General features: G+C 46.5%; 1 protein-coding gene across 3 annotated transcripts in view; it reads right to left on the reverse strand.

The window, feature by feature from the left end:
• Positions 1–16,813, reverse strand: part of GARNL3 (GTPase activating Rap/RanGAP domain like 3) — a 132,729-nt gene that overhangs the window by 112,108 nt on the left and 3,808 nt on the right. Inside the window, exon 2 of one of the 3 annotated variants that reach the window (XM_073224262.1) lies at positions 6,243–6,413. The exons of the other annotated variants lie outside the window; for them this stretch is intronic. Within the exon in view, the coding sequence (XP_073080363.1) occupies positions 6,243–6,413 (171 nt within the window). The remainder of the gene's footprint in view (positions 1–6,242; positions 6,414–16,813) is intronic. 3 annotated transcript variants of the gene reach the window in all.

Consider the following 16,813-nt stretch of genomic DNA (forward strand, 5'->3'; position numbering starts at 1 on the left):
TGCATTTACAAAGAAAGAGAAATATATATTCCTTTCCCCCTGACTTTTATTTTAATTACACACATGGCAGCATACTATATACCATTGTATTCTTTGTTTTTGATTTTTGATCTTGATCTTTCCAAATCAGTACCAAAAATGCTCCCATATTCTTTCTTATGGCCACATAGTATTCCATTGAGTAGATGTACCAGGTTTTAGTTAACCCATTCCCTAGGTAAATGGTCCTCAGTCCTTTGCTACGGCTAATCATGCTGCAGCGTGTAGCCTGGGATATGCCGCCCTGCGCCTGAGGACGTGTCAGGTCCTCTGATATCTTTTGGTCCCTAGTCCTTTCTCTCCCCTCCACTTTCTCTGCTTTAGCTCGGACCTTCATCACTGCACAAGCCTCCTCATTGCCATCTCTACTCTATTCCCTTGGCTTACACAACAAATACTCAGCGAGCACTTTCTACATGGCAGATGCTTCACTGAGACAGGGAAGAATGAGAGAATAAAACCAACTAAACCAAATCTAACCAAAACCCAAGACCTCCTAACCAGACCCACACACATCCTTGCCTTGTGTCACAACTGCTGGAACTTTGGGAGTTTATCAATAAATCCAACTACTCCCTTCTCTGTGTTTGGAATCAGTTAAGAATTAGTGTCAGGAGTCAAGCAAAGATGGAAATCAAAAGAGCAATTTCCTTGCTGTCAATGTCCTTGGCAAACGAGGCACAGCCGGACAGCCAAACGGGCTTCCCGCTACTTCCTCCCGAGTGTGGACCTCGGAACAGCCTTCTCGTGGGAAAGAGTAGACTCATGCCTGGCTGGTTGCCAGGAGAATTGCTGGCTCATGACTGTCAAGCTCCAACAAGGGAGACGGAGGCCCACGGGCCTCCACGCTAATATCTAGAACTAGACTCAGGTGTGTTTCTCCACATGGAATCAAGGAGGAGCTAACACAGGCTCAGCGGGCGACCAGATCCCAGAAGCTAGTGAGGAAAGCGGGAGGGAACAAGTCAGCTGCCCAGTCCGGGCATGTGCCCTCGGAGAGGAAGTTTCTTCATGGAAACATGAGGACAGGGGCATAGGATTTCCCCCAACAGCACACCAAAAGCTTACTTTGCAGCACTGCATTTTAAAACTAAGTGGCCCTTCGCTCGGGAGCAAACTAGGTCTTTCAAGACGTTTGGAAATTATTTAAAATGTCTTAAGTATGGAATTGCCTAATATTTGTATAATGCCTTGAAGACAAATTCTTAAATATATGGCAACTTTCCTCGAGAGTTCAAAAAGTAAACCGCCGCTATTTCAAAAAGCAAACCATTAGAAATTAACTCTGCATTACACTTCTTAAGAAATCCAACTTTTTGGTAGCATATTATAATTAATCACAGGAAGGTCTGGTAGGAAAAAAGAATTAGCAGATAATTCAGAGGGGAATAAAAAATTTTCAAACTTTCTTCTCTCCCCTCGTGGTTGACATCCTTTCAAGGCAGAATGGCCATGAATAGCCATTTTTTCTAATACTTTCCATTGTTTTTTCCCTAATGTATTGAGCTAAAGTACATCCATGAAGACTTTTCACCTCATTGGGGGGCAGGGCGGGGGGTAACAGCCCTGAACCAGGTCATGAGATACAAGAGAAGAGACACAGACCTTTGCCACCTGCTGTCTGCCCTCCCTTCCCGCCTGGAACTGCACTCTCAACGGTGCTCCAAGGCGTCTCAGTCATCAAACTCAGGTGTCAGGGTTTAGTTCGATCCACAACTTCTCTGTCACATTTTACACGTTAAGCTAGATCCCCGGGTGTCACCACTAGAGACTCTTATTAAATAGGTTCTAAGACCCATATATTTGAAAAAAACTTCCAAAGTTATTTTTGTGATCAGTCACAGACCGCTCTACTTCATGAGGCTCTTCCACTGTTCAAATCCTCTTCTCCTACCTCCTGACCATTCCTTTTCTTCTCCAAGGCTGTTCTGCTCACCAGCGCAAGCAAGACTCATGCCCTTTTCCCCTGCAGACCAGCAATGGACACGGGATGCAGACTGGGCGTCTAGAGCCCTTCCCCAGGGTCTAAATAACAGGGGAGGGTTTTCCTCTCACGTTGCGATGCTGTCAGAGTGCACCCCGCGCTGCCTGAGATCACACCGCCTGCTGCCTGGTGAAAGCTCATGGAGAGTAGGAGGCGGTGAGGCCAACAGGCAGAGGCAAGCAGGGCTGAGATGGGGGGGATGTGAGCGCTTGGATCTGGTCACCTCTCAGTCAGATCCGTCCCTCTCCTCGGTCAGTTACAGGAACCTCCACATTCTTCTTTTGGCTACGCTAACCTGAGCTGGGTTTCTGTCACTTACAACCGACAAGAAGCCGCTCCCTAGTCCGTCTCTTAATTGGGTTTCCTGGCCTCATCTCTGCACAGCTGTGAAATCAACATTTCTAAAACAGAAACTCAACCATCACTTGCTGGTCTCAAAAGCCATTCAGAGTCTCCCAGTGTCCCACAGACTAAGTACAACATCTTCTATAACATGTTTCCCCGTTTGACTTCCCAGACTCCCCACTAATTCACCACACAAGAGGCAAGCTGATCTGGCCATCAAGAATATTCTCCTCCCCGATCTCTGCCTATTAAGACCTACTCAAGAAAAAGAGAAGGAAAGAAGGTTCTACTCCTTTTTCAAGGTCCATTTCACATTATTTTAAGACTTTCCTAAGTACCTCCTGCCCCTGAAGATGTAATTGTACCTCTCTTCAGTCCTGATGGCATTTATCCAGTGATCTTTGTCTTTACTCTATCTTGGATTTTGTGCTCTCTCATTTCTTAGCCATCCTATTAATGGCAAGACTAACCATTAAGTTGCCTGAGTCAAAACTCTGAGGGTCACTTACCCACCCACCTGTACATTTACCATTCCAATCTCCCACTTCAATATTTCTTAAATCAACCCCATTATTCTTACCATTCATCAGAACTCTAATATTTCTTACCTAGTCACTCGAATAGGTCTCCTTGCCACCAGTCTTATTCTACTGTAATCTAGCTGCTCAATGACACCTGTTATCTTTCCAATAAGTAAATATGATTATGCTATGCCCCAGCCTAGACAGTCAAGAACAAACTTCTTAACAAACTCCTCCCCATCCCCAGTGACTTGGCTTCTGTCTACTTTCCCAGACTCATTACCCCACCCCCCAACTCCCCAAGAACAGTCTGGCAAACCAGACTGTTCATGGTACTCTTAACACAGGGTGCATTAACGGTCTCCTTTGCACATATGGTCTCCTCTGGGAAGCCCCTTCCCCCTGCCCCCCACCACCTCCGACCTCCTTCCAGCTCCCATCCTTCAAGTATTCCCTCCATTGAGAAATCTACTTGCACTGCCCTAGGTAACAGCACTTCCATTAACTCCCCACTTAATATGGAAGGAGATGCTTTTATGCATCCCTGGTGCCTAGACAAGGCATGGCAGAGCACACAGGTGCTCAGTAAATTGTTTAATAAATATCAGAAGCCATTTCTGGCCTAGAGTTGGTCTTTGTGTTACCACCGTGCTTAGCATAAAGCCCAATTTTGTGCTTGGTCAACTTTACTGGTGCCCAGTAGGATACTGTTATATTCTCCACATGACGTATATACTTCACGTATATATTCCCATGTTTCAAGATGCTCTGTGGACCCCGGTATCCCTTAAACACTTTGCTCCTGATTGCATGGCTGAACATACTGACGGTGGGAAATGTGTGTTCCTAGGGGCTAGACAGACCTAGGTTCAAATACCCGCTCTGTCACTTACAAGCTATGTGCCCTGGATGAGTCTCTTAACCCTTCTGGACCTCAGCTTCCTCTCTGTAAAATGCTACCTCATCGGATTTTCCTTAAGACTAAATGAGAAAATGCATTTAGAATGTTTGTACAAGTATCTGGTACACAGGTAATCAATAAATAGTTGTTGAATGAATGAGTTCATGAATGAGCTGCTGCCCACAGACTTGCAGCTGTTCTTAAAGACACATATTTTTAGCTCGTTTTCCAGAGACATCTGGCTTCTGGTACGGTCAGTTACCTGTCCAGCTCCTGAGGGACTCAGCGTCTGGGGTCCGGGCCTTGGGCGGAGCCCGCCCGCACCCTGCCCGCCTCATTCTTACCACCGGGCCGCTAGCTCTGCGGCCGCCAATCACGAAGAGGTCCTGGTCCCTCTCCCATTCAGATTATTCACCAATAGGGCCTGGAAGGCACCCATTAGGCAGCTTCCGCTGCGCCTCATAGGCTCTGCCGCGACCCTACCCGCCCCTTCGCTCGCGTCATCTGCGCACTGCACTGTGGGGCTTGTAGTCTATAAAAGAGTCGGCGCCGGCGGGACCTCCGAGGTGACTGACTCCCGCCTGGAGCTGGAGAGGACCGAGAGCGGTTTCTCTCGCCCCACCCTTGGTGGATGGAGCCCTATCTTTCTTGCAGCTCCCCGGGCCGCCCAGGATGCTTGTTTACCAGCGGCCTGCAAGGAAAATTCTGCTCCAATAATTCAGTATTTACTTATTTTTTAGATTTCAGTTTCAGATTCAATTCTTAAATTCTTCATAAGGGGCCACTCATGAAAGGTACGGTGGTAGCTCTGAAAAGCGAGCGGTGACTCAGGACTTTCCCTAGTTTCCATGAAGAATTCTTCTCTGAAGAATGCAAGTGCATAACTTCGCAGTCATAAATTTCTCTAAACGATGTGAACCTTGTATATTCCAAACTGTATTCTCTCTTAAAAGCTATGGTCATAAAAGCTATCAATGGCTCCCCATTGCCTAAGATATAAAGTTCATACCCCTTAGCTAGGCATATACGGTGCTTCGTAACTATTTTGTATTTATTTATGTGTGATTACATTTTTGTAATGGTTTCTCACCATTTGCTGCATGTGTGAATCACCTAGGGGAGCTTCATAAACTGTGGTACTTGTGTCCATCCGACCTCGGAATCTTGAAAGGATGATTCAGGCTTCCGTGATTTGAAAGTCCTCAGTGTGATTATGTGTAGCCAGGGCTGAGAACCACTGGTTTCATGCCTGTCAACATCGCTGGAACACACTTCCATGGATCCGAAGCTTTGCTTTATAAAGTGGTGTTCTTCCCCAGCTCCTGCCTGGCCGATGCTCACCCTGTAAGGCTGTCCTTCCCTGTCCTCCAGCAGACCACCTACCTCCACAGTACTTTACACACGCCTCTTTTCTAGCTGCACTGGAGTTATCTGGTTACTTGTCTGTCCCCTACAGAGGCTGTGAGTTCTGGAGGGCAAGTACCCCGAAGAATCCTCTTTCATGTACCTTAGAGCCACTGAATCAGACTCTCCGGAGCGGACCTCAGGCATAAGTTGTTTAAGCCCCACAGGTGATTCCGATCCATGCCCGTAGCTAGGAATTCTCTTCACAAAAGCACTGGTACAGTGAGCACTGATAAGTATTTGCTGCGTTCAATTGATGAAGCACCTGGCTTGTTTTTAAGTCAGTCACATTCTTGTACCTAGTTGCCTTTGATTCCTCTGGAGAACTAGGCACCACCGTCTTGCATTATCTTTTTCATTCACTTACTTATTCATTCATCCAACAAATATCATCATACACCATAGCAAAGCCCTGGGAACTCAGGGGTAATCCCCAGGAAAACACAGTGACTACCCTAAGGTCCTTGGAGTCTGTTAACATATCAGCTATAGCAGTTCCCATTATCACTTCTTCTGAATAATACTGGGATGTTTTTCCCATCTAGGTACTATTTGATATTCAAGGGTAAGGGAAGTGTTTTATTCTCTAATATCCCCAGTATGTTGCTGGCACATAGAAGGCATTTTGTAATCTACTGAATCAAGGTAACATGTTTCATAGCAGTTATTACAACCTGTTATGATACTTCTGGGATTGTTTAATGGCTATCTGTCCCACGAGCTGTAAATTCCCTACAGACAGGAACGGAATCTATTTCGCTCACTATGCCTGACACAGGGCTTGGCCAGAGTGAGTGCTCAATGACTACTGCTAAGCAAATCAATAATATATGAGTAAGACATCATTAAGAACAGAAATGAAATCTCCCAACCAAACATTGAGGCCTGCAAGGAATATTCTGCTCCAAAAACTCAGCATTTACTTAAAGTTTACCACTCCCCTCTCCCTCCTTATTCTCCCCAAAAGGTAAAAGGTATTTTCTTCCTGAGCATCTCAAGCTAGAGTGAGCATGAGCCCAAACAGACAATGCTTCTTCTACTTACTTACAGGTTGACCTGGGACTCTACTTCAGGGTCTTTGGCTGGCCATGTCTGAAGGGGCTGGATGCCAAAGGACAGAGACGACTTTGCTTTCCATAGAAGGGTTTGTGCCATCTGACTCCCACAGGACCCCTTCGTCAGCGGATCCATCAGCGGGCCTGGAGGCTGAAGCACTGAACTGAAGCAGAAGGAGTTGGGAAAGGAACTAAGAACAGAGAAGCGCCGTGACCGGCCAATCACTGCTTATTTTGGTGCTCCTGCTGAGGGGCCAGCCCACTAGTGAGTTAGGATCAGGGGAAGCCAAGGCCCTTCCAGGACGCAGGTGCCCCACCAGGACTGCCCCATGCCCTTTCCACACTGAGCCATGACCGGACACACTGCCGGAGAGAAAGGCATGGCCCTGGAGCCACCCAAGTCCCATCACAGCCCTCAGCAACGAGTGAAATCATCGCATGGTCAAGTCAGTGGGTTTAAGGTAAAAGGGGGACCACTGAGCATTTAAACCACCACAAACTTAGTCAGAAAAAGGCTGACCAACTAAAAACCATTCACTCAGTGAGGGAAGCTATGTCTAGAGTACTTCTGGAGAATAGCTAGTGGTGGGACCTCGCGGCCACCACTGTGTTAGTCCCAGAGTGTTTGTTTTCTCTCATTTCCAATTAATATATGCAAGAAAAGTCATAAAAGGGACCTACTGGCAACAACACTGTAGATAAAATGGACCAAACCCACATTTCAAGAGTAATGGCGTACAGTATGTGAGAGGTAAAGGCCTGTTGAATTAATAAATCAATTCTTCATAAATAAATTGGGAACCACACTCCTGAAAGCTGCCTGCTCCTTTCTCTTACGACTCAGGGAGGAAGGTGGGAAAGGGCTGCTTTGTTAGGGAAATGTGGCCATCCCTGCTTCTTCTGATGGGAATTATTTTTTGGGCCAACTGGCAGCGCTCTTCTCTCACCTCTACTTAAAGTGACAGACAAATAACCAAACAAAATCCAATTACTTAGAAATAGGAAAATGAAAAGGAAAAGTAATCTGCAGTAACTTTGGTCAAAAGGGACTCTTTATACTGTCTTCTTAAGACGGACAAAGCAAAAGCCAACAGCTCAGTGGTTCGGGGCGAGTATTATCAACAAGAAGAGGTGTCTGCGGTAGGGGAGCAGCACCCTTCTCCTGCTGTAGGTCAGACGCCAAGAGAAGAGGCTCCATACGGCCGGGTATTTGGAGCCAGACGGGCACTGCCCACTCCCGAGCCGCTGCGGTAGTACCCATTAGGCTACAGGCATGTTGGAAAAGAAAAAAGGTCACAATTACCAGGTCCCCCCTGGCATTCCTCCTTAATAAGTGACGACCCAGCTCCCCCTGTGGCCTTTCCTGGGCCTGAGAAGCTACATGCTGCATACCTGCCGCAGACCTTAGATAAGCTTAGCCTGGGCTGGCTTTAGGCCACTGATCTTGGCAGCAACTAGATAGACATCAAAGGCTCAAGCCTTCCACATCCAACAAATGGCAAGACGCCGAGGTTCCGGCATGTTATCGGTTCTTGTTCTTTCCTCAGTGGGACCCCGAGGCCTCCAAAACCCAGCGTCCCTAGAGTTTATGGCTGCCCTAGCAATAAACAAACAAACACAAAGCAGGGCTTCAATCAGAGATTCCTTTTCTTTTTTTCTTTTTTGTTTTTGCTTCTGAACCCCCTAGAGTTTTTAAATTACAAAAACAACACTTGCAGGCAAAAAAAAAAAATTACGAAGAAAGTGCTCCTAATAGAAGCTGATAATCGAATGGATGAAGCAGGACAGGGATGCGAGGTTTCATCTGCAGGCACAGTTCTGTGAAGGCGCGGCTCCTGCTCCAGGGAAGCTGGGCTGCCCAAAGCGGCGGCCACTCACCCGCGATGGCTGAGCGACTGAAGCACGGGCAAAGTGTGAGGTGGAAGTGTAAAATACACTGCGGACTTTGAGGACTTCGTACAGATGAAGAATGGAGAACATGTCATTAATCATTTTGATACTGATTACCTGTTGCAGATGGATAAAATTCTAATAATATTATAATTTTAATGTGGCTGCTAGGAAATGTAAAATCACAAATGCAGCTCACTTAATATTTTGGACAGTGCTGCTGGAGGTAGATGAAGCCTCAGAGTTGTCCCACCTGAGACCAGGCATGAGGCCGTGGAGTGGGGTAGGGGGGTGTAAACGCCCAGGTGCGTGGGGGCTCTCTGCACACGTGGGCAAAGCAGCCACAGGGGAGCGAGGGCAGCCCTCCCAATACGAGGCAGGGCTGGTGTGGGTATTGAGCAAAAGCATACTGTGCAGGGGAGAAGACAAGACCCCAGAGATGGTGAGGGGCTCTGACAGCGTCCACACCCCCACCTCCACTCCCTCGCCCCTTCCAATTTTTAGAACGCCATTCTCGAGCCATCTGCAGCCCTCTGTGTGACATACATATGTAGACTACATGATGTTCTGTGACTGGCTTTTCCACCTAAATCACTCTCAAGACATCTTTGTAAGTCAGTAAATACAGGCACATCCTTAATATGAATATTACAGAATGCGATAGCCTTCTGTATTGCTTACATCCTATCTTCCAGTTCATTTTAATCTTTAAATATTAAGATTATGTCATTGTCTTTGCATGTTATTTTCTAGCCCTTTCATCTTTAAAATTTTACTTAAAAACACTTAAATGCTAGTTCTTTCAAGCCTTTCCCGCCATTTAATTTTATCTTTTTGCTACTACTTTACCCTTAGAGTTTCTGAGTTCTTTTTTTATACTTTCATCTAATTCTTTAGCTTCATTTTCTAACTTCCGATTCTGTCTCATCACCATGAATTCTAATCCTTTTCATTTCTGTTATCTTTTCTGATAACTTCCTAATTTAAAAAATGTACGTTCTTAATCTTCTGGCATATTTTCTCTTTACTGTCTCACTATTCAGCAGCTGAAGAACTTGAAAAGATGGCAGAGTAAGTGCTCATGTGCATAATTCCTCAGGACCTGTGCTCATAAGCGAAAACAGCCCAATAAATAGAAGAAAACTTACTGAAACAAGAGAATGGCCGAACTCCCTGCTGTAGCTCTGCAGATCTGCTGTCTCCAACAAAGCGTGAGTGCTGACAGCGATCACGGAGTTCTACCTATCTTATGCAGTAGGAGGGAATGAGCGAGAATGTTCTAAAGGCCCGACAACACCCCATTTAGAGGATGAGGACTGGAAGCATGGGCAGGACTGAGCAGCAGCTGTTTCTCCTTTTTTCTGGCCACCACTCCAGGTTTCTAGCAAGAAGGGGTAGCTGATCTGAGGAAAGGCCCAAGCAGAGAAGGAAAGGCATATCTTAGGAGCCATTTGAACCTGTTGAAGGATATTAAGCAGAAGTACACGTGAACCCATCAAAAGAAGGCCCGTGACCCAGGCCCTCTTTGGAGGAGGCTGCTTGCCTTGATGTTGGGGGAGCACTGGAAATTCACGGGAAGTCCTGCCGTGGGGTCACATACGCCACAGGCACAGGTGACGTGCCTTTGGGAGGGGGAGCACGCAGAGACAGTCAGGAGGGACAGCCCGTGCCCACTGCCTCTGTGCCCTTCCCACTTTTCACGAAGCGCCAAGGCCAGACCGCCAGCTCAGGCTCCGAGAGATTAGACTCGGCATTGCTCAGATGAACAGGGAGGGAGTCAGGATCAATCTGCCCATTCTTAGTGGGAGAACACAGACCGGGACAGAACTGCTTCAATTCAGAGATGAACGGGCAGGAACACATTAGCACAGGCCCTGAGAAAAAGGACTTGCAAAAGGCAGGCAAAGAGTAAAGATCAGAAGATGTTTAACAAGGATCAGGTGAAAAATCTAAGAGCTTTGTTTTCTCAAGAAAAAGAGAGAATAAGAACTCTCTCAAAACAAAAGATCAAATAATACAACGGACAGACTTGGCACTGCTCTGTGGTGAGACTCCCAGAGTGTGGCAGGAACATGGCTGATTCCCAGTGTGAGGTGCTTTCCTGGGGGAAGAGGGCCTGAAGGAGAGGAAATGGGGGTGCCTGAGGATGCTTCCCAGTAGGGGGCTCCCGCCTGTGTGTGGATTTTTACTGGACTGAGGACAGCTCTCAGAAGCACACAGTTTACAGCTTTCTCCTGTTAGGTTGGGACTCCCAGGCCCCCAGTGTGCCTTGCATGTTGCACTGGGAGAAAGGGAGTGAGGAGCTATGGGGTCTGTTTCAGTTAGCCCTCTGCTGATGGCCACGAGGAGGCGACAGCAGTCACTGAGAACTTGCTGCGGTGGCCATGGCCAGGCCTGCCCAGGCCCAGTGACACAAGCCGAGACAGACCATGGAAGAGCACGAGGCCACAAGAGCTGTTTGCCTGGCAGGTGGGCCTCTGGATGCAACAAAGAGCAATGAGGTCTCAGTTCCGGCTCTTCCCACCCGGCCCACCTCCCCCGTGGTGCAGGCTGCATGGCTCACTATGTGTCAGCCCCAGTTCCATGAGGAACATGGGAAGCTTCTCAGAGCTACATTCTTGGTCTTACACATTATTCCTTGCTCTGATTATTGGCTGAAAACAACCTTAAATCAAGCACAAATCATCTTTGTAGCCTATCTTCAAAGCAAGATCAGCTATTGGGTCTGAGGTGGCTCAGTCGCCCAGGGAGCAGTAGCCCCCGTAGAACTGGGTGCAGCGGGAAGACAAGGTCCCCAAGTGACACTGCCCTTCCCGCCAACAGTCACTCCCCATTGGGGGCCCTTCCTCCACGGCACTCAGCATGGAGTCGCCCTAAGTGCTAGGAAGCACTTAATTCCCGGTACCACATGGCCTGCCTTCCCCCACTAGAACGGAAGCTCCAGGAGAGTGGGGTCCCCCTCTGTCTCATCCACAGTGTATCCCCTGGTGGCTAGCACACAAAAGTGCTCAATAAACACGTGTTGAATGCAGAAGTGACTGTATGAATGCCAAAAACAGAGGCAAATATTCACTTGGAATAGGGAGACCATGTTAGGCTGTTTGGGCCTTTCTTGAATGAGGTCGCGGGTGGCTTCGGTCAGACCGCCCCGGGACCTGTTCTAGTTCTCTGCTGGGCAGCTGCTTTGTGAGGGCTGTGACAAGCACAGAGAGCAAAGAAGTCCACCTGCAGAACATCCTTCCATCCAGGCCCAATGTGTGGTGCTGACACCAGGGAACACTTACTGGCAGCCCTTCTGAAGACACTTCTGTCTGGTCATAAAACACAAGACAGGCATTTACGTCCTAACTTGCTCTTGTGCTAAAACTGTGGAGTCACTGACACTTCCAGTTAGAAAGTCCACTTCAAGACTGGCGTGCTGGGTCTGCAGAAGGTGCAGCATACAGGCTCCTGCATGAGTGTGCTGCTGACTTTTGGTCACTGTATCTGATTTATTTTTGCTGTGATTGAAGAAAGATGCTGTTTGTGGCAGATACTGTGGCATGACTTGCTCAGTGCCCCTTTGGCCCCATTTCCGTGTGCAAAAGTTGGAAGCTCAACCGTGACGTCTAGCCTCCTTTGCAGTTTAGAGTTCTGGACCTGGTTTAGATCCCACAGGTCAGATGCCTTCGTGAGACTCCGATCCGGCCCGGAGCCAGGCAGGTGAAGTGCGAGGATACAGGGCATCCTTGTGCTTTTGTCGACCATGACAGAGCTCGATCCTAGGGCTCTTGGAAGCAGCAGTGGCAGGCTTTGGGACAAGACAGAGCTGGTCATGTGGTTCTGCAGTCAGCTAAGGTGGCAGCAGCTTCCTGATGGATTGGCTCCTCAGGAAGTGGCGGCTTTCCTGACCATGGCCGAGTGCAGTGGTTCTGGGGCCTCAGAGTTGTTCCTGGGAGCTCAGACGAGACTCTGCTGTCCAGCCCGCACAACGGTGTAAGCACTTAATTCCCTGTATCACGATTCAATCTCCTTCTGCTTATACCAGGTAGAGCGGATACTGTGGCCTGCAGCCACTTACTGACCGACAGGCCTTTTACAGGGATGTCTGGCAGACTGGACTTTGAGCTTAGCAGTTCATATGACACAATTCACGAGGGTGGGTGCAGTGCTACACACTCCAGTGGGGAGACGGTGTACTTTTATGGGAACACATAGGTATGTTGCCTTTGAGACTAAAAGGGGGCTTACTCAAAGCACTAAGCATTTCTGCTCAAAGAGCAAAGAGGGGCTGAAGGACAACCAGCAGCAGAGCACACCAGTTGTGAGGTTCCTGAGGTCACTACTGCACTGGGGCAGTGGCTGTGCTGTCACATCGCTGCCCAGCTCAACACTGTCCTCTTTTCAAGTGTGCCACCCAAACCTGATGTGTCCGAAGGTGTGCTGAAAACGAGAAAGAGCTGAGAACACTAGTCTAACCTACAGATGCTTTACCATCTCCAGTAATAAAAATTCTACTGCATCTTGCAGTGAGCGTGCTAGCTTGGGGACACTGGCTCCTGGAATGCGCTTGCAGGTACTGAGGCCAGTCTGTTTACCATCCCTCATCCTCGCTGTGATTACAAGTCTAGCCCTCGGCCATCACAGAGTGGGCCTAATTCCTTTTCCTTTTCCAGACGATCTCCTTTCAGATGTAGGAAGGCAGATATGATATGCTTTGTGAATTTCCTCTTTTTCAAGTAAAACCCGCCTACCCGCTCCTGAAATCTTTTCTCTTTACTCCATCGCTCCCATCAGATAAAAACATTTTTATAAAACAACAGCAAAAACCCCAAACGAAAACCAAATAAAATAAACAATTTTTCACCTCACATCCCCTCCACTCCTGCCGAGCGCTGACCATATTCATAGTTTGCGCCCCTCTCCTTTCATTATCCCGTGAAGCAGGATGGGCGGCACCCTCAACCTTGCTATTTATTCCAAAGAAACAGCTCGGGTCAAAGGCCGCCAATGATCCACATGATGCTAAACCCAATGATAATTCTTAGGCCTTCATTCTATTGGCCTATCAGCAATATGACACAGAAAACCATTCCTGCTTTCCTGTTTTTTTAAAACTGTTTCTTTATATTAATTTCCCCCAAATGAAAAAATTTGAATTACATCACATATCCACGACATAAAGATTTCACAGTTAAGTCTCAAAGTCCAACTTTTACTGGGAAATTTCCATGAACATAGTCATCCTTCCTAATAAAGCTTATATATCGATTCCCTTTTCCTAAAGTCTCCTGGTATCCCTTTTTCCCCCACAAAGTTTTACCTTTCCCTATTTGGCTGTGATTCATAGTCACACTAAAAAACAAAACAAAACCCTTGCTATATTCTTTCAGCCATTTCCTACCTGAAATCCCTATCTGTACTGGCCAGTAAGGTAGCCACCAAGCACATGTGGCTGTTGAGCCCTTAACATGTGTATCGTCTGTATTGAGATGGTGTTTAAACATAAAATACACACCAGATTTCAAAGACAATACCAAAAAAAAAGTACACTATCTTAATTATTTTTAACACTGATTACATGTTAACATGATAATATTTTGGCTATACTGAGTTAAATAAATTATTAAAATGAATTCAACCTGTTTCTTTTTACTTTTAAAAATATGGCTAACTGGAAAATATGAAAATCCATACATAATTCTATATACTTGCTATTACGAGAAGCAGCCACCTACTTCTTTTCACTTAACATATGTGAACAGCCGCCTAGGTATTTTCCTAAGTCAGAAATACAGATGGGCAGCGATCTTTTGAACAGACTATTCATATTGTACCGATACACTCCTGATGCATTTTTTAAAAAAACTTTTACAAGCAATCCTACAGTGAACAGGCTTCTACATATACCACCCGGGAGAGTCACACACCGTTGTTGACTCGTATTTGTTTACTGTCCTCTAATCCTAACTCCAGAGGCAATCAGACGTGTGGCTCCTCTTTTCCCACATCTCTGCCCTTGCATGCTGCTTTAGGATTTTCTTCTTTCCCTGGGAAGACCAGCAACACACTGTACAGACCAGCTCTCTTACAACTTTCCTACAGCATCGTTTGTCAGGCTTCCTCGCTGTTCAGATCTTCAGCTCTGGAAACCAGACAGCCAGACATAATTTCTCTTATTAACCTTCCAAAGAAAAGCTAATTTGACTGTTGTCTTCCTCCAAGAAAGGAAGCTGGTTTGTATTAACTTAAACTCTTAGTGAATAATAATAGTTGTTTTTTTTTTCCTTCTCTTATGAGAACAGACATAATATGAAAATTAATGTTCTTCTCTTGGCCCTCAAAGCCCATTATGTCAGCCCAATAAAATACAGCTCTTCATACTTCACAGTCTTTCCCAGGAAGACTGCTGCTTTTCCAAAAGAAAATTGACAGCAGCAGAGTTCTTCGTGATTCAGTACGTACGGGCCTGACCCAAACCAAAAGAATAAGGAGAATAAGGACATAATACAGAGGAATGAAGACCATGAAAACAGCTCATATTAAAACACTTGTTTGCAAAACTATCTGGGGGGGGAAAAAATCTCCTGGAAAAAAAGAAAACCAAAATCTAAGAATCTAAGAGTCAGGAGAATTGTAAGGAAGAAGAAAGGAAGACACCCAGTACATGAGTAACTGGTTCTGACCCTGTCTCGGCCTGGAAAGCCATAGTCAGGAACAAGAAAGCATTTGTCTTGGAACAAATTTCTTCTCACAAGGTATGGTTATATGCACTGCTAGGAAGGAAGCCACACGCAGGAGGCAGGATCTGGGAAAGCAGAAGATCTGTTTTCCATTTGTAATTCAAACGCTTGTCTACGTAGGGCTCTGCACCCACTGTGGTACCCCTCAACTAAATCAGTCATTTACAACAAGAACCAAAATATACAGAAACCCCAATTATGTGACTGGGGTGGCATCTGGGTATCTGGTAGTTTGAAACCTTCCCAGATGTGACAGCCCTTCCTTTTCTTGGGCCAAGCCAATATCCATTCCCCCTCTTCTGGCAATAGCACTGTGATTTTGCAAGACACATCAGTACCTCTTAGTCTCTATGGATGGAAGTAATCTAACCCCTAAGTTCTGGATTGCGGACATGACCCAGGGCCAGCCACTTGGCATGTTTTACCCCTTTTGGGCCAGAATGACTGGTTCAGGGATAAGCATCAAACCTGTGATCCAGTGAGAGTTGTGCCTGGGACCTGCTCTACAGTCACTGAGAAAGAGGTGCTCTTTCTGCTGGGATTGCCACTGGTATTCACTAAGCCTGGAATAGCTGACTTCCTTTGCCTCCAGGAGGAAAGACCTAGAGAATAAAGCCAACCGAGAAAATGAAGAAAGACTACAGATGACATTATCTGAGTACCTGGATCTCTCCTTCCCCAAAGCTTGGTGTACCCAGGCATTCTGCAATGGCAAGAATCAATAATTCTCCTTTTCTTGTCATTCATAGCCTTTGATAATCTTTTACAAGTGGGCAGCCAGGAGTAGGAACCACTTGGCCATTGAGTCTACACCCACAATCCAAGCCATCGCAGGCACTGCTACTGCAAGTGGCTGTGAAGGCAGGCCCATGAGTAATGGGTGGCAAGTCTAATGAGGCGAGCTTTGGCTTCGCTGTTAGGGAAAGACAATAAAGCTGCCCATAATAAAAAGGCTTGCAGTAGTGGGCTTCCTGACTTTAGACGTGATAAGCAAACATTGCGTAACCAGCTGCAAAGGTTGAATGAAAGACTTCTGTGTTACCTTAGAGAAGTGGATTTCAAAATTATGTCCCCGGGCCAGCAGTACTGGCATTACTTGTGAGCTTGTTAGAAATACAATTCTGAGACCTGCCCTGACCTAATGAATTAGAATCTCTTGGGGGTGGGGCCCAGGAAACGGTTTTAAGAAGCCCTCATGGTGATTTTCATATAGTTCAGGTTTGTGAACCACTGCATGAGACTAGAGAGCTCTGGTTCTCAGTTTCCTGAGCCCATCTCCAGAGATTCTGATTGGGTACATTTGGGGCTGGGCTTGAGATTTTGCATTTCTAACAAGTACCCAGGTAACGCTGACGGGGCTAGTGCAGGGGCCACAGCTGCAGAACCGCTGTCTGAGAGGCTGACCGAAGTGGTGTCTGCAGTTCCATTTAATGATGAGATTCTTGGATCTGTAGGATTTGCCTTGTAAATTCAATCCTACTGTGTAACCCTTTAAGGCAGTGGCTCACATGAGGTTCAGTTCCATGAAGTATTGCAGCCAAAATGGCATGACTCAGCAATAGAGGGGTAACTTAACATGACTCAGGTTCATTAACTGTATTTCCACGAAGTGATTAACTGATCACCGTAAAGTCACAAAAAGTATCAGATCTATTTCTCAAAATACAGCTTAGAGCAATCTCCCTCACACAAGATGGGTGTTTCTGTACTTCTTACTTCTAAACACCCCCAGAAGTTTTTTTTTTTTTTCAGCCAGTCCTAACCAGTGCCCGTGTACCTACTGTCCTTCCCTTCAATCCCTCTTGTCCTAAATCTGCAGTTCAAACATGCAAAAGAGCAAGGCAGGACCTTGCTTTGAGGGCCGGGGAGGAGGAAAAATTGAATAGGCAAAGCTAGACTTTTAACTAGGAAAGGGAAGGGAAAGGTCGAGGACCTTCACATAAATGTTAATC

Source organism: Manis javanica, chromosome 2 (assembly GCF_040802235.1).
Source record: "Manis javanica isolate MJ-LG chromosome 2, MJ_LKY, whole genome shotgun sequence".
In the NCBI taxonomy this organism is placed as follows: domain Eukaryota; kingdom Metazoa; phylum Chordata; class Mammalia; order Pholidota; family Manidae; genus Manis; species Manis javanica.